The 22416-nt window shown below is 40.8% G+C and overlaps 1 protein-coding gene across 1 annotated transcript in view; it reads left to right on the top strand.

Annotated features, from left to right (window-relative positions):
* Nucleotides 1–21744, top strand: part of LOC137289041 (serine/arginine repetitive matrix protein 2-like) — a 44107-nt gene extending 22363 nt beyond the window's left edge. The window contains exons 2-6 of the mRNA XM_067820832.1: nucleotides 8057–11151; nucleotides 12721–12873; nucleotides 14913–15089; nucleotides 18175–18309; nucleotides 19258–21744. Coding sequence (XP_067676933.1) covers nucleotides 8134–11151; nucleotides 12721–12873; nucleotides 14913–15089; nucleotides 18175–18309; nucleotides 19258–19512 — 3738 coding nt within the window. The 5' untranslated portion in view covers nucleotides 8057–8133 and the 3' untranslated portion in view covers nucleotides 19513–21744. The remainder of the gene's footprint in view (nucleotides 1–8056; nucleotides 11152–12720; nucleotides 12874–14912; nucleotides 15090–18174; nucleotides 18310–19257) is intronic.
* The last annotated feature ends 672 nt before the right edge of the window (nucleotides 21745–22416 follow it).

Here is a 22416-nt window from a genome sequence, read left to right as displayed (position 1 = left end):
CATGCTTCTCCATAGAAATCATCATCACACACCAGTCCCTAAGTAGGGTATATCTTTACCAATAACTCCCCTCCCTCCCAGACTTGCAACACGAGAATAATTAACGAGCTACAATGAAGTGCAGTTTATCTTTCCTGGGAGAATAATAGTCATTGATCCTGTTCAACTGAAGTGAACGAGTGATCCGTGACACCGGAATAACAAGCCAATGAAGGAACTGTGACATTGATCCAAGTGGATAAACCATTATTCCATTGTTAGAGTTGGTTATATTTTCCTGTATAAAAAAATTACTGCAAACTTCTCATGAGATCCCTAATCACCATAAACATTTCTAGTAGCTGTAACTCATGATCAACTGTTACTTTTAGGTCCTTTGACAAATACAGGCTGACAGTTTTACAAGTGAAATATGAGAATGTTGGCATCAGTCTGAGGCTGTTGGCATCATAGTGTAATGTTACAGTGACACAGTAAGCCAACTTAGTTTTCATCATGGACAAGTTGATGTCAAGTTTACATCATGGACAAGTTGATGTCAAGTTTACATCATGGACGGACAAGTTGATGTCAAGTTTACATCATGGACGGACAAGTTGATGTCAAGTTTACATCATGGACAAGTTGATGCCAAGTTTACATCATGGACAAATTGAGGTCAAGTTTACATCATGGACAAGTTGATGTCAAGTTTACATCATGGACAAGTTGATGTCAAGTTTACATCATGGACGGACAAGTTGATGTCAAGTTTACATCATGGACGGACAAGTTGATGTCAAGTTTACATCATGGACGGACAAGTTGATGTCAAGTTTACATCATGGACGGACAAGTTGATGTCAAGTTTACATCATGGACGGACAAGTTGATGTCAAGTTTACATCATGGACAAGTTGATGCCAAGTTTACATCATGGACAAATTGAGGTCAAGTTTACATCATGGACAACTTGATGCCAAGTTTACTTCATGGACAAGTTGATGTCAAGTTTACATCATTGACAAGTTGATGTCATACCAACACTAGATGATGGACTGATATGAAATCGGAATCCTTTTCAATGTTTCAAGCCATGCCATCACATGGATGATAGACAGGAAAAGGCATATATGTTTTCCAGCAACCAGTGAAAAACTGTAATTTTCCAATGCGTAATGAACATTTAGAATCCACTTTCAACTTGGTTGAGAATCGGCTTCAGACACCTTCCTTGTCAAGAGTCAACTAACATTATTGAGCTGTAATATTCTCACTGACATGGTTGGTGTGTGTCATTACATTTATATTGTGGGAGTTGGTGCCTGTTTCCGTAAATCACTGGATTATCAGGTCTGAATTGTCAATGAGTGTGACATTGAACAGCAAAGATCCTAATCATATGCTGGTTTTATCTGCAATAAAATTCCCATGACACGAACATACTCATTTTGGGAAAACAGTTATGTTTCACAATCAAAATTTGCATGTTTAATATGATTTTTCTCTATACTTGAATACATTATTGTGTGATGACATGGATGTTTGAAGCCAACTTCTATACACATGTGTTGTACTACGCCGTTGCCGTGTTCCACTTTCAGATGGGAGCTTGTTAATGGACAATGACTGCACTTCTATTTATAATGTGAAGAATATTTAGTCAACATGTACTGAATAATTCACCATCTTTAATGAAAAAGTAACATGCTTGTGTTTGCTCTCATTGAACTGATCTGCTGAGTATCATCGCTGACTGAGCAACATCAATATCCTGTAGTTAGGATCAATGTCATCGAATTTCACAGACTCACTGAAGGAAGTACTGTGTTGACTTGACAGTATTTTGTGATGATAATTGTACTGTGAAGCATGTTCATTGTCAACTCTGTCGCTGTTGTCGATGCTGCTGGTCTTACGAACATGGATGAAACAGTTATTGATGATGGGTTAGTCGAGTGCATGATGCCGTGGTTTGAGCAGGTACTTATGATGTTGTTGTTATAGATAATGGTGTGGTTCAAGCAGTGGTTGATACAGATGTTGATGATGTCATTGATACCGTTGCTGATGATGTGGTTGATCCAGTGGATGATACTGTGGTTGAAACAGTCGTTGATGCTCAGGTTGACGATATGGTAGATAATTACTGCCAGAAATATATTCACCTTCTGTGCAGTGACCAAGAAAATCTGTGAACGTTGAAAAACCCTGATCTTGTCTTTACCGTCCTCTGGCGTAAATCATACAGTTATCTACTCTTCGGGTACTGTGCTTTGTGCAATATATTTTGTCATTTTTAAGAAATGAATCAAGACTTAGTGATTTTCCCCTGATCCCAGTCCATGCCTTCAACCTTTCATCCTGTCATGTAATTTCAGCCAATTTCCTATAGTAGGCCTAGTTCTGAGTAAGAGAAATGATTGCATATACATGTTGTGCAAACATGCAAATTTTGTATACAACCTCATTATTTCAGTCTCTGTTCAACTGGTCTCACCGACCTAGTGAGTAGTGCCTAGTCCATTCTTTGTTCAACTGGTCTCCCTGACCTAGTGAGCAGTGCCAACTTCAATCCCTGTTCAACTGGTCTCCCTGACCTAGTGAGTAGTGCCTACTTCAGTCTCTGTTCAACTGGTCTCACTGACCTAGTGTGTAGAGCCTTGTCCATTCTCTGTTCAACTGGGTGCCCTTGTACAAAAGAACCTTACCACTAAGATTGGTTTGTACAATGGCACCCTGGTCTCCCTGACCTAAAATGACCTTAGCACTACAGCTACCTTAATTCTATGTTAAGGTATGTGAGTTATGGTCATCTTTGTGCTAAGATTGCTTTGTACAATGGTACCCTGGTCTTCCTGACCTAAAATGACCTTAGCACTATAGTGTTTCCCCCAGGATTAAAAAAGGGGCAGGGTAACAAAATGTCAAAAAGGGCACCCTTTTCACAAAAGGGGCATGTAATGACAGACTTCCAAGTTTTAGTTTGCGAATGCATATGGTTCTTAACAGCTCAAAGGTCACAATTATTTCACATAAAATGAAAACTCGAAATAGCCTAGCGTTGATATCCATCATTGTATTCTTTGCACAGAAATCTTTTAAAAAAGCAGTAAATGTTCAGTCTTAGATTCTTCTGTTCTTCCTGGACAGACATTTTGCAACAACCTTGTCCATGTCAATGTCAGCTGTGGAAGATGTGTTCATGCTTATCATCAAGAGTCTGTTGCAGTTCTTCACACACAGTCTGTTTCTATGGTCAGTAACAATGAGCTTCACTTTTGAGAAAACCCTCTCCACTTCTGATGTTGACAGGATGACTGTAGCATAAACACTCAACAGCTTGACTTAAATGGATACAGGTTGGCCAGTTGTGATTTCAGACTTGTCAGTGTTTTCAGCATGGTTGCAGGGGAGCTAATGTCAACTTCATTGGAGAAGAGTTCCTTCACTTGATTCCACTCCAGAAGAGTTTGGTCTGTATCCAAATGGAACTGTTCTGCAAGGTCTGACACCTGTAAAAGAGATAAAATACAAATAGCTAGTTGTACTATTCACAATACTGAAGACATAATAAATATGTGTTACAAATGATTGACATTGAATGTTCATATCAACAATGAAATGGTTTACTTTCTGAGTCGGTTTATTAGGAACTCTAACCACTGAAGTTAGAATATCATGCATTACAAGCATACTTCAGCATCTCCATGAAAGCTGAGAAATGAGGAATCTCCAGCTTTCCTCTGGTCAAGGGCTGATAGACTTGTGAGGACTGGTGTAGCTTGCAGTGTGTGCTCCAAGTTCCCAATCAGTAGGTCAAGGAAGGTATCCTTGGAAGACTGTACATTCATCTGTCTGCCCATGGTCATGTCTAGACCATACTGAGAAGTGAGATGGTCAACTTTGGAGAGATACGGGCCTGGGTTCTCTTTCATTCTCTTCAGTGAAGCAACACTGCTGCGAAGTTGTGGTTCAATAACACTCAGGTCCAAATCTCTCCTCTCGAACAACTTTGTCAAGTTAGCCAACATGGAGCAGACATCATAGAGGAGCAGGATAAAGTACAACTTGTCATATGACTTCAGCTGTTTGTACAGTCCTTCAGCAGTTACACTAAGCTTGTCACCAGCCCTCTTGTCATTTCCCATCCCAACTGCAACAGATCTGCAAGAATTGCTGGGTAACACTGCCTAACTGTGTGTACTGCTCTCTCATGACTCAACCACCTGGTATGCACTGCCTTCTTGATTGTGATGGGATTTCCAGATTCTGAGTCTTCCATTTCTTTTGTCAAAAACCTGCATTTTCTCCAGACTTTTAGATCTAACTGTGCTGAAGTGGTAATATTTAAACAGACCCATCAACAGTTCATCAACACATCCGATTGCTGCCACAGATTTAAATGCACAGCTTATGGCAAGTTATAGTTGATGGTTAATGCAGTGGACATCAGTCATTGCAGGATTTTCTTTCTTCCGCTGTGTGACCACTCCTTTTCGTTTTCCAACCATCACTGCTGGTCAATCACTAGCAAAACATGTCATCTTTTGGGGATTGAGGTTTGCTTCTGCCATGTATCCCTTCACAGACTCAACTATTGTGTCTGCAGTACCATTTGGGATTTCTTGATCACAAAGGTAGGCTAACTTGGGCTCTCCATCCTCAACATATCGCCCAACAAAAGCAAGATGTTTCCTTGTTGATACGTCCGTGTACTCATCAAGCATGAGTCCAAATGAACTGCTCTCCTTCATTTTCTTCACCACTTCCTCTTCCACTACTTCAGCTTGGCATTCAACAAACTCTTGTATTGTCCTATGACCCTTGTATGATGCATTCTTACCACAGTAAAGGTTGGCAATGTTTGGACCTCCAAGTTCAATGCATAAATCAATCAAAGGTCCAAAGAGTGTGGTATGGGGCAAGTTATGCTTTATAAGAAAATATGGAACTTTCTGTGCATCTACTAGGGCAGATTTTTCTTGTCCTGAAAAATTCTGGAAAGCATTTTTCAGGGAAACTGCTTTATCCTTCTCATAAGAAATTGCATCTTGATGCATAGGGGAGTTTTCATGCAACGACACTTTGTCAAGTCTAATGGTCTCGCATCCTTCCTTATTCCATACCATGGATCCATTTCTCCCTTTTGTATTCCACTTCTGACATAGAGTACAAAACATCATGCATTTTTTTACGCCATCTTCATTTTGGTCATCTTGATATTTCAACCAAGGCCTGCCTTCTTGCCACGTGGGTTCAAATGTCAGTTTGTGCCCTGCATCTTTTTTCTCTTTCTTGTGAAAGGAAACTGTTCTGCTTTCTGTTACTTCAGGTGTTTGGGATTCTTTTGATGAAGAAATCCATTTTTCATAGGAAACTACTTCTGATTCCTCCAGATTTGGCCTGAAATTATTATAAGTTACTAAGCATTATGTTTATAGCAGTGTAAGTACAAAATCAAAACTACATTAATTGCAATGTAAATGCAGTAGTTCAGAATACACAAACTCGTTAAAAATAAAGAAAATGTGACTATAATGTGGCTGCAGTGTCACGATTACTCAGATCATAGTTTTTGTTTAATTTGGCAGTACAAGAAAATAAAACCAAAATATTTCTGCAAGCATTGTAAATCACATTATGGAATAATGTAAACGCTCAAATGAAACAGATTATTACTAAATCACCCATATAAGTATGTATGTTTTCGCATTTCCAAACCCATACCGCGACCCTGACAATGGCTTCTTAGTTATTTTTGATTGGACTAAGCAGTTCAAAATATACCAATAACTTCTAAAGCTGTGCTACAGATAATAAATCATTGATTAAGCATTGTTGCATAGTCTAAAATGTTTATATACACACAAAACTCTGTTGGTTATACGTTTTATAAATATCCGTGTAAAATGAAACCAAATGGCGGACACTTCCGCTTGGGTATCAGTCGAAACAAAGCCAAATTTCGTTGAAATATTTAACCAACAAAGAAGAGAAACTAATGCTAAATACTTTGTACTACTACCAAAGCCTGAGTCATCTTTTCTTGTCACATGCAATTTATTACAGATATGTTTTGTAACGAAATTAACTGCACATAGCCACCTACCTCACGAAGAAATCAAGGAGTCGTCGACAATTCCTGGCTTCGGCCCTCGCAGCCTCTTCCCTTTTCCTCTTGATTCTTTCCTTAGTTGGCATTGTGAAATAAAGCACATTTGCAAGTAATGGCGAGAGTAAACCATCGTCATTATTTAAACAGTGACAAATAATTGTTGTGAAAACCTTCAACTTGCGGAGGGGAGCAACTCTATTATTTTTCTTAAAATCCGAACCGAGTGACACGTGTCAAACTGGCGAGGCCGTGAACAGCAGTGCAGGGTGACTTAGAAAAAGGGCAGGGCGTCTCAGAAAAGGGCAGGGCGCAAAATAAAAAGGGCAGGGCGCTGCGCCCTGCTAAAAAAATCCTAGGGGAAACTCTACATTACAGCTACCTTAATTCTATGTTAAGGTATGTGAGTTATGGTCATCTTTGCGCTAAGATTGCTTTGTCCAGTGGCACCCTGGTCTTCCTGACCTAGTGAGTAGTACCTATGTTATTATTGTTAGTGTTTGTCAATTTGTCTCAAGTGACTATTGCCCACTTGAGTTTCAACTTTCTATGTGACGTAACAGACCAGGCTAGCATTTATTTAGCAAAAATATCACCACAATAAATCTATACCTGATGTTAATGCTTCAAAATTGTCCAATTTGTAAATTGCTTTACACAAAAATAAATGACAAACATGGTAATATAAGACTCCGGCTTACACCTCTGAGTAACTGTTCACAGCATGGTAGCTATTAAACACAGACAAGATCTGTTCGAGATCCCATCTCCCTGTGCCCATAGAACCATTGCATGCTGCTATTCATGTCAGCACTCTGCATCAAAGCCTGCCCAATATTTTTTGGATATCATACATGCTGTTTATAACATAAAGATTTGTAGGATGATTGTCACAAGAATGTTGTATATAATTACTGGGTAGTGATGAAATCAGTGAAATAGAGCTGGTTTATCAAAACCGGAGCTTGTGGTTGTACATGGTTTGATAATGTCTGTATTACTTTGTGGTGTTTTATCAGGTATTTCAGTTACGGTGAAGTATTGCTGTAGTTCGTAAAGCTGGTGGTACTATAGATATAGGTATTGCAGTCTGGGCATGATGCTGTCCGGATATGGAAATCAATGTAGGAAAGCATAAATTTGCAGTCTGCATTGTAAATGACGATGGGAGATTGTGTGTAGATAACCAGACGCTGTGAATAGTAAGCCTTTGTTCTGGTAATCACTGATATGCTATTTGTGCTGGGGCCGTCATGGTGTACGAACTGGTTCAAGGATTGCCCTGTTTAATTGTGTTGCTAACTCAACGTGCTAAAACATTCAACTCGTTTTAGGTCACCACGCAGCCAAACAAGGCCAGAGTGAGGCTTTCATGCTACCAAATGAATTCCCATCAACTTATTTTTTTCTTGTTTAATGCCAAACTGAGTAATATTTTATCTATGTAGCATCAGTCTCTAAGTAATCGAGTCTGGATTAGAAAATCCTGTGATCAACAGCATGAGCTTTGTTCCTTTGGAAACAATACATGTCATCGGTTCCCAATTGCACAGATTGATGCTCATGTTGTTGATCACTTGATTGTCTGGTCCAGACTGGATTATTTACAGACTGCCGCCATATAGCTGGAATATTGCTGAGTGTGGCGTAAAATTAAACTCACTCACTCACTTTGGAAACATTTTCAATCAGTTCTGTTAATAATGAAATAATTTATCTATATTTAAAGAGTTTCTTTTTAAGAGTATTGTATTTATTTATGGCCAGCAGAATACAAAAAACGCTGCTTTCATTGATTTTTAAAAAACAAAAATTCACATTTCAGTTTTCATTGAATTCATGAACAAATTTTAAACAATTTCTGACCATATGTTGAACACCAGACACTTTTATCTATCCCCTCACCCCTTCTTTCATTGACTAGCTATCAGCCCCCTTGTAATCTGTGTGTATCTATTGCAGGGAGCAGCGGCAGCATCCTGGCTTCCTTTTGTGTGTGGCGGCACTAACATGGCCGACACTGCTGTCTCACACCTATCATGAGTGTCAACCGGGATACATCAGGATACATTGTCAACAATTCACAGGGTAAAATACACACACAGAACGCAGACCTGCTTTCTCTGCTTACAGAAAATTCCAGTGACAGTTTGACCCAGAAGTCTACTTTTACAGACACTCACAGAAGCAAAAGGAACAGTAAGACTCCTTTAGACGCAAATAACAATTCGCAAAGTGCACAGTCGTCATCATTAGAGGAAGATTCAGAGAGTGTTTGTAGCCAATCCCAGACATCACAGGTTGTATCATATAAACAAGACTATCCCCAGCCAAAACCCAGTGCACTCCTCCCATCAAGTCGAGCTCCTTCCACAGATATAAAGGATACAGGAAGGTCGAGTTCAACTAGTGTGTATGCTGTAGCAAATCCTGATATCCTCAGAGCCTCAGGACTCACCCCTACTCAGCCAAATCAGTTTTTTCCCAGGTATGTTTCTCTCAAGTCCAGATCTCAGGAATCACAGCTTACTTCTGCTGCTGTAGCAGAGGAGGAGGAGACAACACCGACACCGAAGTCAAATAGTGCATCTCCAACGCCTCAGTCAGACAGTGTGTCTCCAACGCCAAGGTCAAATACTGAATCTCCAACGCCAAGAACAAAAAGTGTTTCTCCAACGAAAGCATCAGTTCCTGTGTCTGTGCAGTCTGGCTCTAAATCAATCCATTTTCCTGACTCCCTAGAGTTCACAGAGACTGACCTAGAGAAACATTTAACTCCCTTGTCTCCAGATCCAGAAGCTGAGAGTCAAGATCAAGATCCATCTCCAACCAAGACTCCATCTGTCTTTGTACAAGAGAATACTTTTGATGACACCCCAAAACACAAGGACAGGGTTGAAATAGATAAAAACTTACTGCAAGTTCCTGTCAGACAGTCCTCACCAAAGTTCAAAGCCCAGAATCGTGAGAGCCCCGTGTTTGAGCAAGACTCTCTCTCCTCCAGCGTCAGTGCAGAGGAGGTGGGAAGGACAGGCAGGTCTGCTGACTCAGCAAATTCCAGCAGGAGTAAAGTTTTTCTGTTAAGGAATGAGTCACAGAATACTATGAGTGGAGCTAGAAACCGGAAAGTGTATGTGGAATCTCCAGCTTTCACTCGTGATGAAGAAGATGAGTTCCGATTTGTGAGTAGTCGCGTTGATGATTACCATGATATGAGTGACACCTACAGGCAGCTTGATGAATCAACTGTCGAACATAAATCCAAGAAGAAGAGTAGTGGCAAACACGTGCGGTATCAGGACAGTGATAGATTTGAAGACAAAAATCAACTTGACCTTGAGGAAGATGCAAGGGCTGCTCACAGGTCCAGTCAAGGTCATGATGTAACTTACAAGTCAGCTTTAAGAAATCCAAATCGACAAGAATCTGTGTTGAACCCTGTTAAGGGTTTAGTTCTTCCAGACAAGCCAACATTTGACCCAAGGGATGCAGAAGAACTAGACCGTGAGTCTAAATATCAGGATGTGTTGAAACAAAGAATATATCAGAGCAGACAGACATTAGAAAGTGCAGAAATCCCCAAATTACCTTTATCGCCGGACACGGATCATGACTTCATGCGAGATTCTCTAGATATGGCTGCAGATAATTATCGTGAGGGTAGAGGTAGTGGACCCCGGGATTCCATGGAGCTATACCAAGGGGAGTCAGATCGGGGTGTTGCCCCAAGATATGGACAGATGGAGAACACCACATGGAGGAACCCACCTCCCCAGCCTTTCTCAGCCCCTCCCTTCGAAGCAGAGAAGGAGGACGTTGGGGGTCAATTCCATAGACAAAATGCTGTGGATGGGTACACCTCAGAAACAGATTACCGCAATCAACAACAGAGAGATGACTACCCAGAACCTCCCAGTGAACCTACCATCTATCCGCAGGACCATCAAGGATACCAGAAACATCCAAATCAACTTTCAGGTCGGACGTACCAGGCTCAACCTCAGTATTATGAACCATCTCCTCAAGGTCACCGAGACTACCCTCATCAACAGCAGTTTCCGACGTCTGGTTACTATGACAACAATCAAGGATACCCACAACAGAATCCTCATATTTCTTCCTTTCTACCTGAGGATAGAATTCATCAATCATATGATTCTGAATCAAGTTACCGTCCTCAGTACAACGAATATGACCAAACTAATCCTAATGGCGATTACATGTACTATGATGGTGCAAATGGTGGGCCTGAGAATGGTCAGTATGACAACAGACCTGAGTTGAGAGGAGGATACCCCAACCAAAATAGAGCTGATCGATATGTGAATGAAAATGTGGAACCAAAAATGGAAATGTCAAGTCCACTGAGGCCCATGTATGATTATGTCACAAATAATAGGTTTGACTATGGACGACAGCCACCAAAGTCTTACAAGCAAATCAGAGATATCAAAAGGGAGGAAAAGTCAAAATTGGAAAAGATTTTCATCAAACCAAAAGTGAAGCCTAAACATGATGCAGCTGGGCAGTCATCTGCTCGCACTGTGAACTCTTTAGATGGAGCAGAAGCATACCACTCTCCCAGATCATTGAATCAGAAACCTGCCTCGGCTGAAGATTTGTGGGCCCAGAGAGCAGCTAAGCTGCAGCAAAGGTCAGCCGGGAGACAAGGTACCAAGAAGAAGCCAGGGTCAAAGCTTGTCAAATATCCCAGTGACAGTGGGTTGTCTGCCAACCCTAAAGTACCATTACCCAGACCAGCCTTCCTCCCTCAAGCTGTGAATTCAGGTCCTCATAACAACTATACCTCCCCTCCACACTCATTCCCATCCTCCCCTCAGAGGCGCCCTCTGGAGTTGAAACCAATATCACAGGAAGTGATAACGTCGGATGGCCAGAGGATAAGTGTGGATGTCAACCTGAAGCTTATGTCTCCACCACCAGCGCATCACCATTCGGATGGCTACCTGAACAAACAGGCATACGTACAGGATGTCACTGACCCAGTCGGTCAAGTTGGACATCAGTACCCTATCATGGACCATTACAACCAGCAGGTGAGTCACCCAAACTGAGTGTTACGGTCGTATATTCCAGAACAATGTTCCAGCTTTGTCACAGTGGCTGGCATAAAGGCTTCTTTCAGGAAGAAACTTTAACTATTCTTAACTCCCATTCTCTAGCATTGCACTATGGTTACCTTAGTGACTTATGTTCACCATAGTGCTTTGTGAAAAGAGGCCCTCAATCATTCTAAGAGCAAAAAAGATGACACTATCAGAGTCTGAGCAAATTGTTTCAGGAAATCATTACACAGAGGTCATTCTACTTACTGTATATGACCATTAATTAACCAATATCATTGATAGGCCAAAGTGCTAACTTTACCCTTAACTCCTTCAACACCAGTCAAGTTCCCAGAGAGCCTGAGGTCATGGATGAAGCCTATGTTTATCTAGGAATATATCAGCTTGTAAATCATTATTGCTACAACATATACACCTTTTGAAAGGTCTGATCCTGTTTATAAATATGAAAGTTACTTTTTATCATATTATTCAAGTAATTGGACTACAACTTAAATATGTTAATCTTTAATGAAAATGCAGGCTTACACATTTATACGTGCAGATAAACCATGAAGGAAGCAAAATGTGAGGTGATTTTGTCTGTTTGAAACATGTCATGATATCCCCTCCCCTTTTTCTTTTATATTTTCATTTTCATTTTCATCAGAAAATTATTATGAAAAGATTTCTGAAGTAATATGTATGGTCATGTTTTGCCCGATATCAGTGGCTCAGTAACATGATATAACAGCGTGAAATACCTCCGTTTTCAAAGCTTCATATAAATAACGTGAGGCTATTTTTTTGCTGACGGGTTTTGTTCGAAAGCACTGAACATCAACAATGTCACTGTACCCTTGCCAAAAGTATTTTCACAGTTGTAAGAAGCAATTTTATTGGAAAAAGATTGGTTCCTAATTTCCTAAAATTATATATAAATTTGATTAGACTATTCCCTGGCCTGTATTCCAGCCTATGGGGTGTAATGGGTTAAAATCAGTAATGAAAATGGCATATCCCTTATGTAAGTCGGACTACCAATCTGTGTACAATTTCTCATCATGATTGGGAAGGTGGTTAAAGCGTTCGTGTGTCATGTCGAAGACCGGTGTGAAGTGCATTTTGGGGTCCACCACTGTGAAACTGCTAGAATATTGCTAAGAGCGGTGTAAAGAATGTACCAACTCATTCTCATCATGATCTGTCGTCGGAAATAGAGTCTCAACAAAACCACACTGAAATCTGAATTGTTATACTATCTCATGATGAAATGAGTTCATGACTTATGCCCATAATTTGGTTTATTAAGTTGCTTGAAATAACATTCACATTGATATGTTTATGTCAATTCCAGCAAACCGTTTGTCCCTCTGATATAGCAGTAAGTTTGACTTGGCAGCCATCTTTTAAGTCTGAAGGGTTCTCAGACATGTTTATGTTGAATTTGTTATTTGTTTGTAATAAATATGTTTAAAAATTTTTCTTGACGGTTACATGAAACTGTTTGAACATTGCGTGGGTGTGTACAAATGTTTGCTGTATGTTCCTGGTGTACAGGATTATGGGGAGAACTACAGTGATGCCAACAGTGGTATCAGCACTGAACAACCCGGATATGACAATCTGCCCAAAGATGTTCGCCAGCTCGGGAATGCATACCCCAAGATACCTCCCATACCTTCCAGTGGAGAAAGCAAGCAGTCACACCAGGTAATACTCACTGTATGACATTCCCATACCTTCCAGTAGTGAAAGCAGACAGTCACACCAGATAATGCTCACTGTATGATATTCCCATACCTTCCAGTAGTGAAAGCAGACAGTCACACCAGGTAATACTCACTGTATGACATTCCCATACCTTCCAGTAGTGAAAGCAGGTAATGCTCACTGTATGACATTCCCATACCTTCCAGTAGTGAAAGCAGACAGTCACACCAGGTAATACTCACTGTATGACATTCCCATACCTTCCAGTAGTGAAAGCAGGCAGTCACACCAGGTAATGCACACTGTATGACATTCCCATACCTTCCAGTAGTGAAAGCAGTCACACCAGGTAATACTCACTGTATGACATTCCCATACCTTCCAGTAGTGAGAGCAGACAGTCACACCAGGTAATGCACACTGTATGACATTCCCATACCTTCCAGTAGTGAAAGCAGACAGATAATGCACACTGTATGACATTCCCATACCTTCCAGTAGTGAAAGCAGACAGATAATGCACACTGTATGACATTCCCATACCTTCCAGTAGTGAAAGCAGACAGTCGCACCAGGTAATACTCATTGTATGACATTCCCATACCTTCCAGTAGTGAAAACAGGCAGTCACACCAGGTAATGCTCACTGTGTGATATTCCCATACCTTCCAGTAGTGAAAGCAGACAGTCGCACCAGGTAATGCACACTGTATGACATTCCCATACCTTCCAGTAGTGAAAGCAGACAGATAATGCACACTGTATGACATTCCCATACCTTCCAGTAGTGAAAGCAGACAGATAATGCACACTGTATGACATTCCCATACCTTCCAGTAGTGAAAGCAGACAGTCGCACCAGGTAATACTCATTGTATGACATTCCCATACCTTCCAGTAGTGAAAGCAGACAGATAATGCACACTGTATGACATTCCCATACCTTCCAGTAGTGAAAGCAGACAGTCACACCAGGTAATGCACACTGTATGACATTCCCATACCTTCCAGTAGTGAAAGCAGACAGTCGCACCAGGTAATACTCACTGTATGACATTCCCATACCTTCCAGTAGTGAAAGCAGACAGTCGCACCAGGTAATGCACACTGTATGACATTCCCATACCTTCCATTAGTGAAAGCAGACAGATAATGCACACTGTATGACATTCCCATACCTTCCAGTAGTGAAAGCAGACAGTCGCACCAGGTAATACTCACTGTATGACATTCCCATACCTTCCAGTAGTGAAAGCAGACAGATAATGCACACTGTATGACATTCCCATACCTTCCAGTAGTGAAAGCAGACAGTCACACCAGATAATGCTCACTGTATGACATTCCCATACCTTCCAGTAGTGAAAGCAGACAGTCGCACCAGATAATGCACACTGTATGACATTCCCATACCTTCCAGTAGTGAAAGCAGACAGATAATGCACACTGTATGACATTCCCATACCTTCCAGTAGTGAAAGCAGACAGTCGCACCAGATAATGCACACTGTATGACATTCCCATACCTTCCAGTAGTGAAAGCAGACAGTCGCACCAGGTAATGCACACTGTATGACATTCCCATACCTTCCAGTAGTGAAAGCAGACAGTCGCACCAGATAATGCTCACTGTATGACATTCCCATACCTTCCAGTAGTGAAAGCAGACAGTCGCACCAGATAATGCACACTGTATGACATTCCCATACCTTCCAGTAGTGAAAGCAGACAGTCGCACCAGATAATGCTCACTGTATGACATTCCCATACCTTCCAGTAGTGAAAGCAGACAGATAATGCACACTGTATGACATTCCCATACCTTCCAGTAGTGAAAGCAAGAAATCACACCAGGTAATGCTCACTGTATGACATTCCCATACCTTCCAGTAGTGAAAACAGGCAGTCACACCAGGTAATGCTCACTGTATGATATATTAAAGCAAGCAGTCACACTAGCAGATTAAACCAAGTCCAGTGTGAGATAGTAGTCATAGTAGTTTATTTATTACATGACATGATGTCTGTGTCTACTACAGCAGAGTGAAGTGTCCGATGGGTACGTGGCCCAGTTCCGCAAGCAGCGAGACAAGAAGTTGCAGGAGGAGCCGCCATGGTACAAGGTGTACAACATCAGCGACTACAGGAAGATGCAGAAGGAGGTGCAACTGGGGACACTTGGACCGGACCTTGATAATGATTCCTTTAGAGATCGGGTAAGATGATGTTCCAGTGATAGAACTGTAATACTGATCAGTTTCTCCTTACCCCTGCTGTGGTTAATTGTAACTATCTGTTGTCAGTTTAATTTTAATTTCTGCTTTTTGTTACACATAATTTTTCATGCCTTATGCATAGAAACATGTCTTTGATGTATAATTTATTGAAAATACAGTGAAACCTACCAAACCCTGCACCTGTCTAATCCTCCACACTGTCAAACTAGCATAAAATTTTAAGAATGAAGATTTTTATGGATATCAACTTCTTTATATGAGAACACAACGTTTCGGAGTTAATGCTTACTCCTTCATCAGGTGATTGAGAATGGGGTACAGGGCTATATTTATATGTACAGGTAAAACAATAACAAAGTAACAAGTTAAATGACTTAACGAAAGCTGGAAGCCAGTATAAACAAGCGCTGATTGGAACCCGACAGTTATGATAACAATGATAGAAGCCAATGGTAATACATTACAGATGATGGGATATGTTTACATAACACAGGTAGGGGGTAAGGACGATGTACATGATAGGGGAAAAGGATGGAAGCCAATGGTGGGTGATGTTTACATAACACTTGATTGGTGATAAGGATGATGTACATGACTGCATGAGAGTTGATGGGCATGTTTACATGGGGGTTGATGATGTGCAAACACAAGTAGATAAGGATGTACACGGGTAGATGGCTATACATGAATTACATAGATAGAATGTACACAGATAGATGAGATTAATTTATCAATAAGTCCCAGGCACTTGGTAGGTACACTCCTTGGTCACGGTTGATTGCTGGTTTCTGTCTCCGGATCTCGATGGCTTCTTGCAGTTTCCTTTGGCGCCAGTTGTTGTTGTTGGTAGATAGTATCCTAGTGTCCTCCCATCGGATTGAATGTCCAGGGTTCTTGAGAATGTGTTCAGAGATGGCCGATTTCTGGTCGAGTTTGCTAACAGAGGTGTGGTGTTCCTTCATTCTGGTGTTGATTGGTCTCAGCGTTTCTCCAATGTATAGGTCGCCACAGTTGTAAGGGATCTGGTAGATGCATCCTCTCGGGTTAGGGTGTTCTCAGCTGGGTCCTTTACCGTTGGCTTTTAGGCAGGTCTTGATGGTCTTGCCACTGGAGAAGGTGACATCGATGCTGGCCTGGGTCTTGATGAGGCGTGATATTTGATGACTGATGGGGCCAAGGTAGGGTATGGTTACTCTGATGGGTGATGGAGAAGGCTTGAGGCGGGGTTCTCGGTCCTTGAGGGTCTTGTTGATGGTGGCTGTGACGAGCTGGGGAGGGTATCCATTCAGTGTGGTGAAAGTCTTTCTGAGGTGGTCCAGTTCATTGTTTAGGGCATCAGGATGGCAGAGGGCTTTGGCACGTCTGGTAAGGGTGGCGATGATAGCTTGCTTGATCTGAGGATGGTGGCAGGAGTTGTAGTGGATGTACTGGTGGTGTGCAACTTGTGTTTGCACATCATCAACCCCCATGTAAACATGCCCATCAACTCTCATGCAGTCATGTACATCATCCTTATCACCAATCAAGTGTTATGTAAACATCACCCACCATTGGCTTCCATCCTTTTCCCCTATCATGTACATCGTCCTTACCCCCTACCTGTGTTATGTAAACATATCCCATCATCTGTAATGTATTACCATTGGCTTCTATCATTGTTATCATAACTGTCGGGTTCCAATCAGCGCTTGTTTATACTGGCTTCCAGCTTTCGTTAAGTCATTCCACTTGTATTATTTGTTATTGTTTTACCTGTACATATAAATATAGCCCTGTACCCCATTCTCAATCACCTGATGAAGGAGTAAGCATTAACTCCGAAACGTTGTGTTCTCATATAAAGAAGTTGATATCCATAAAATCTTCATTCTTATGCATTTCACTTCTAAATGCCTTTCAAAGACTTCATAAAATTTTAGTCACACCATTTTACAATGATATTATAATCACTGAAATATTGTCTAATCTGGCACCTGCTTATTGTGGTCGCTACAGGCAATTTCAACTTTATCTAAAACTGTCTAAATCAGTATGGGTATGCATGGTCAGAAAAGGATGAGCAGTTGTTACAGTGATCTGGGTTAGACTTGATCTTCATGCTTGTCATTAGAGGCGCCTAAGGGAATCGAGTGAGGCATGAAACTTAACTCACTCACTATAAGAAGGAATGGTACATGGAACCCGTGAAGATCTGGGTTAGAACAGGTCTTCAGTAACCCTTGCCTATGAGGGGGTCAGGTGGTTGCATTGACTGATGCTCATACTGTTGACCACTGGATTGTCTTGTGTCGATTATTTATAGACTGCTGGAATATAGGTGGAATGTTGTTTAGTGTGGCTTAAAAATCTCACTCACTCATGCACTCTCGCACTCACTCACTCACTCACTTCTTAAACATCCCCATGCATTAAGGTGATGGTAGCTCCCATACTTGATCATTTTTTTTGATAGTTGTAGGACTAAGATCACTTTGAGTAATGTACAAACTATGTGACACAAGCCGATAATTATTTGACAAAATAAAGTGTCAACATCATGAGCAGCGATCCATGCTGTCGGGATACAATGGCACACAAGCCTGACATATTGAATCCATTTAGTCATCATACTTTCGGCATACACTTCTAACCTAGAGTCCACACAGAGGAACCGCCTCCTTGGTGTAGTGGTTCGAGTGTCTGCCTGGACAGTGGATGGTCGCGGGTTCAGTCTCCATCAATGTTGCACCAAGAGACGTGAAAATATGGTACTTCTTCCCTGCCTGACGCTCGGCATTAATGTATGCAACAAGGACTGGTTGGTTCTGAGTCTGTATAATGTGTCTGAGTAGTGTAGTCTTGCTTAACTGAGGCATGGTACATGTATCTCAGTGAGCCAGCAGTATAAAACCAGCTTAAGTCCAGGCAAGTGCAAGCAGCCTCACATACACATACATGCATGTCATGAATATTCTCAAGAATGACATTAAACCCCATTTCATCTGACCTCCTCACAAAGGCAGTATCTGAACGTTCATGAACAGCATTGCTGTGTAGTGATGTCACTGTGTTGTTGCTATTACAGATGGAGAAGATGCAGAGACAGACGCAGTATGCACGGCTGGTGCAGGAGCGGAACAAGCAGGAAATCATCCACAAGAAGCCGCCATCTTTCCCCAAACCGAAAGACCAGGATGATATCATGAACAAACGCAGGCTGGTATGTGTTCAGCTCACCTGACAGAAAAGCCCTCTTCTTTGAATCACCAGTAGTTCTTACAATACAGTCCTCTCCAGCATCCTTATCTCCTGGATTTGATTTTTGGTTAAACATTCACCAACCCTGGTTAAACCTTCACCAACCTTGGTTGAACCTTCAACTCTGGTTAAATCTTCACCATCCCACATTAAACGTTCACCAAATCTGGTTAGAACCTTCACCAACCCTAGTTAAACCTTCACAACCCAGTTGAAACTTCACCAAACCTGGTAAAACCTTCACCAACCCAGGTTTAACCTTCACCAACACAGGTTAAACCTTCACCAGCCCAAGTTAAACCTTCAGCAACCCAAGCAAGACCTTCACCAGCCTGGGTAATACCTTCACCAACCCTGGTAAAACCTGAAGATTTTACCTTGTTTGCTGAAGGTTTACCCTGGGTTGGTGAAGTCAACGTTTCCTTGTGCCATCAAAGTCATAGGGCTGAGATTGTTTTGAGGAATGGTGCCCTGCTAACAATAACATTACACAAACAGATGTATCAACAAGATGAGAGCCCTTTTGTGAAGTTTGCTTGAATCTCCACTTCTGTACTATCACACCCCCATCCCACATGGTTACACTGCGTAAAGCCAATTTCTGGTATCCCTTGATGTGATATTGCTGGAATATTGCTAAAAGTGGCATAAAACTACATGAGCAGGATAAACAGAATGCTGGCTCGCTCACTCACTCACTCCAGTTTGTGGCATATGCCTTGAACACCTCCAAGCATTGAGGTGATTTTAACTCCCATACTTTATCATCTTCTTATCATAGTCATTGGACCAAAATCACTTTGAGGAACAGGGCCAAGCTGACAGTCTCATTGCACAAAACAAGATGCATCTTGATAGGGACATTTTCTGTAAAATACATGTGAGTGTCTATTTCTGTTCTATCCCCCAGGCTCTGGAGTATGCAAAGAACGTCCCCAAGCCCAGCGTCAAAGTGCAGCCCAACCCCTACAACTCATACCAGGTAGCCTCCCAGATGGGCAGCAGCCAGCCCAACTCCAGACCATTGGTCAGACAGCAATATAAACAACAACCTGTGGTTGATGTCATTGACCTAGACAAACTACAACAACGACATGAGCAGGATAAACAGAATGTGGCCAAAATACGACAAAACATGGACAGCGTGGTGGCCCAGAATGCATAGTGTCTGCATACGGTCACAACTGAAACAGTGCATTTACTTAAGTTCATTCTCAGTTTATGATTGATAGTTATACACAGTCAGGGCTGATTTGTTATGCATAGTTATCTATTGTATTGATTTGTATAGTGTATCAATACTATGTACATTTTATTCAAGATTGTTACATCATGTATTATAAGTTTTAAAAGCTTTGAAGATGAATATTTTTTCATTAAAGAAATTAGACTTATATGTAAGGTGATGCTTCCTGTTTAATGCTGTGGTTTTCTAAGCCCATGAAATATATACTATTGATTTTTTTTCCATAAATTTTATGATCAGTATAAACAGGGCCACCCCCACGTGTATTATTTGTGTGAGATCAAAATACAAGGTATAGCAGTAATAATAACGAAACACATTCTGAATTATTTTATGAAACTCCGAATGAGCTGTTTCACCTGCATCATTTCATGATCTGCTGAGCTATACCTCAGAATTAATTGATATCACTTAGTAAATATCTAGCTGTGATATCATTTTGTGATATCGTGAATTTCTGGTATACATGTCAACTCAATATGCAAAACATCAAAACATGAATATATTTTTTGCAATGCTTGAACTGAATCACACTTCCATGATCATACTTCATTGTTGACATTCAGCATCCTTGGTATAGGGTCCATAAGTAGGCCAGAGCACTTCTTGAGAGCTTACATTGTTCAGTACTTCTAGTGGCACACATTTCGTACCTTTTCGAATTGTCACACGGTTGTCAGTTGACAGTAAGGAACTGAAAACCCTGGCAGGAATAACAAATTTTCAACCTCACCCTCCCCAGATTAGCCCACTACCACAACTGTCGACAGCTGTGACAGCCAAGCCTGGTTGTACACTTGGTCCGGTCTGGTAAAGTTACGTTTGGTGGTCGCAGAATTTTGAAGCAGAACTGGTTCTTGAATCTACGCTTGTCACAGGAAATCTGGTACTGGAAGTAAGCTGGGCCCTGTTTTGCATATTGCATATTCATGCAAAGGGAGACGGTAACCAGCTTAGTTCCAGAAGTAGCGACTCACAAGGCTTACAGGCTCTATTAGATCTCCATTCTGTTGTTTTAGATACCCAGGGCCAACTTTGCATCATAACGTCCTTGAGATGATGTCACCATCTACATGTCTTAACACCTTAGAATGTCCACATTGGGTAGCTTAGTGGTTAGAGCATTTCCCCCCTCATCATGCTGATTCTTCATATGGATACAGAGTGTCAAGCCCATTTCTTGTGTCCCCTGCCATGATGTTATTGGAATATTGCTAAATGTGCCATTAAGCCCAACTCACTCATCTGATGTCAACAGTTTGTGTCTTGTCATTTGATTCAGGATTTAACCATAACAGATTTGTCCAGGGTGTTTATTCCTGTCAGCATCCTGAAATATTGATAGATACTCTTTAAAAAAAAGGATTGGTGATGTTGCATCTCTCCATCCAGCCCTTGTGATATGTACATATATAGACCATGTACTGCACTTCCATCAACTCATTGTATCAACCCATTGTATCAACCCATTGTATCAATCACATGGAATCTTAGTCTAACAGTTACTTGTACATATTGATAAACAGTGCTATCTTTACTGTAAAGGAAGACAGCATTGAGAGGCTGTTTTCAGTGTGTTTGTGTGTGTGTTTAGAATAGTTGTTGATCATTTACTTTTACAATATCTTATGTCTGTGATATCATAACTTATTTTTATTATTTATTTAAGATAGTGATCTTATCATGACGTTCCTCAGTCAGAGGGGACGGTTGTGTCGTCACGCTGGGTTCGATTTCCCACATGGGTACAATGTGAGAAGCCCGTTTCTGGTGTTCCTTGCCATGGTATAAAGCTGGGATATTGCTAAAAGTGACCTAAAACTAAACTCACTCACTCACTCCACAGCTAGTGTGGAGGTTCACTCCAATGCTTTGTGGAACAAAGTCCAACTGTTTATATCATGTTCTGAATTATTTCAGTTTTGTGTAAATTTTTTTAAAATGATCATTTTATGAACATTTACTTTGAAAACAGACAGTGTTCATGAAGGTAGAAAGACTTCAAATTTGTACATTTTGAAATATTCAGATAGTGCCCTCATGTTTCCAGGTTGAATGAAAGACTTAAATTTCAGAGTTGATGAAATAACATCAGTCTTTGATAGGCTGCTAATACCAAGAGCCATAGTGTTTATAAAGTTTATTCAATAACAGATTTGATCTGTTTTCTTTGAATTTATGACTTATAGAACTCTCTCAGCAGATCCTCATCTCACCTACTTTGCTGTCTGGCGTTCCACAGTTTTACATGCATTAAATAGAGGTTTCTTTTATTTTACTCATTTCAAGAAGTGATGTTTTTAAAAGGACATTATTTTTAGTGCATATAAAAAATGTAAGATTAGCCTGTTGTGGAACTGGATTCATATAGATCCTTGATGTCTTTCACATTTCTGGTGAAGTTGCCTCATTTAAATGTCACATGCAACCAAAAACACAGTTGTCACTTATTCATGATACATAAAATGCATTGCTGATTAAATTAAATTATAAGCGTATTTTCACAAATCAAAAGTGCAGTATTATGTACTTGTGTTTACCTCCCTCAAAACGAAGCAGCTGCGATATCAAACCCAGTCAGAGCTGGTGGATGTGCACTCAAGTGTAAAAAAGCCTCTTCATTGGTCAGTTATTCATTTGACGGTACAATTAGCCTGCTCTTTGACTGAACTTGTGCATTGCATATTGTCATTAGGAGACAGGCAAGCAGCCATATAGGTGTCAATAAACCAGACATTGAGTTTTCTCTGTGACAGAGTCTGCTTATCACAACCAACATGGTTTTTTTTTTATGTAATGAGTAGATTATTTAAATGTTTGTGT

This window comes from Haliotis asinina, chromosome 1, assembly GCF_037392515.1.
Source record: "Haliotis asinina isolate JCU_RB_2024 chromosome 1, JCU_Hal_asi_v2, whole genome shotgun sequence".
NCBI classification, from domain to species: Eukaryota; Metazoa; Mollusca; class Gastropoda; order Lepetellida; family Haliotidae; genus Haliotis; species Haliotis asinina.
This window is presented reverse-complemented; position numbering and strand designations above follow the sequence as displayed.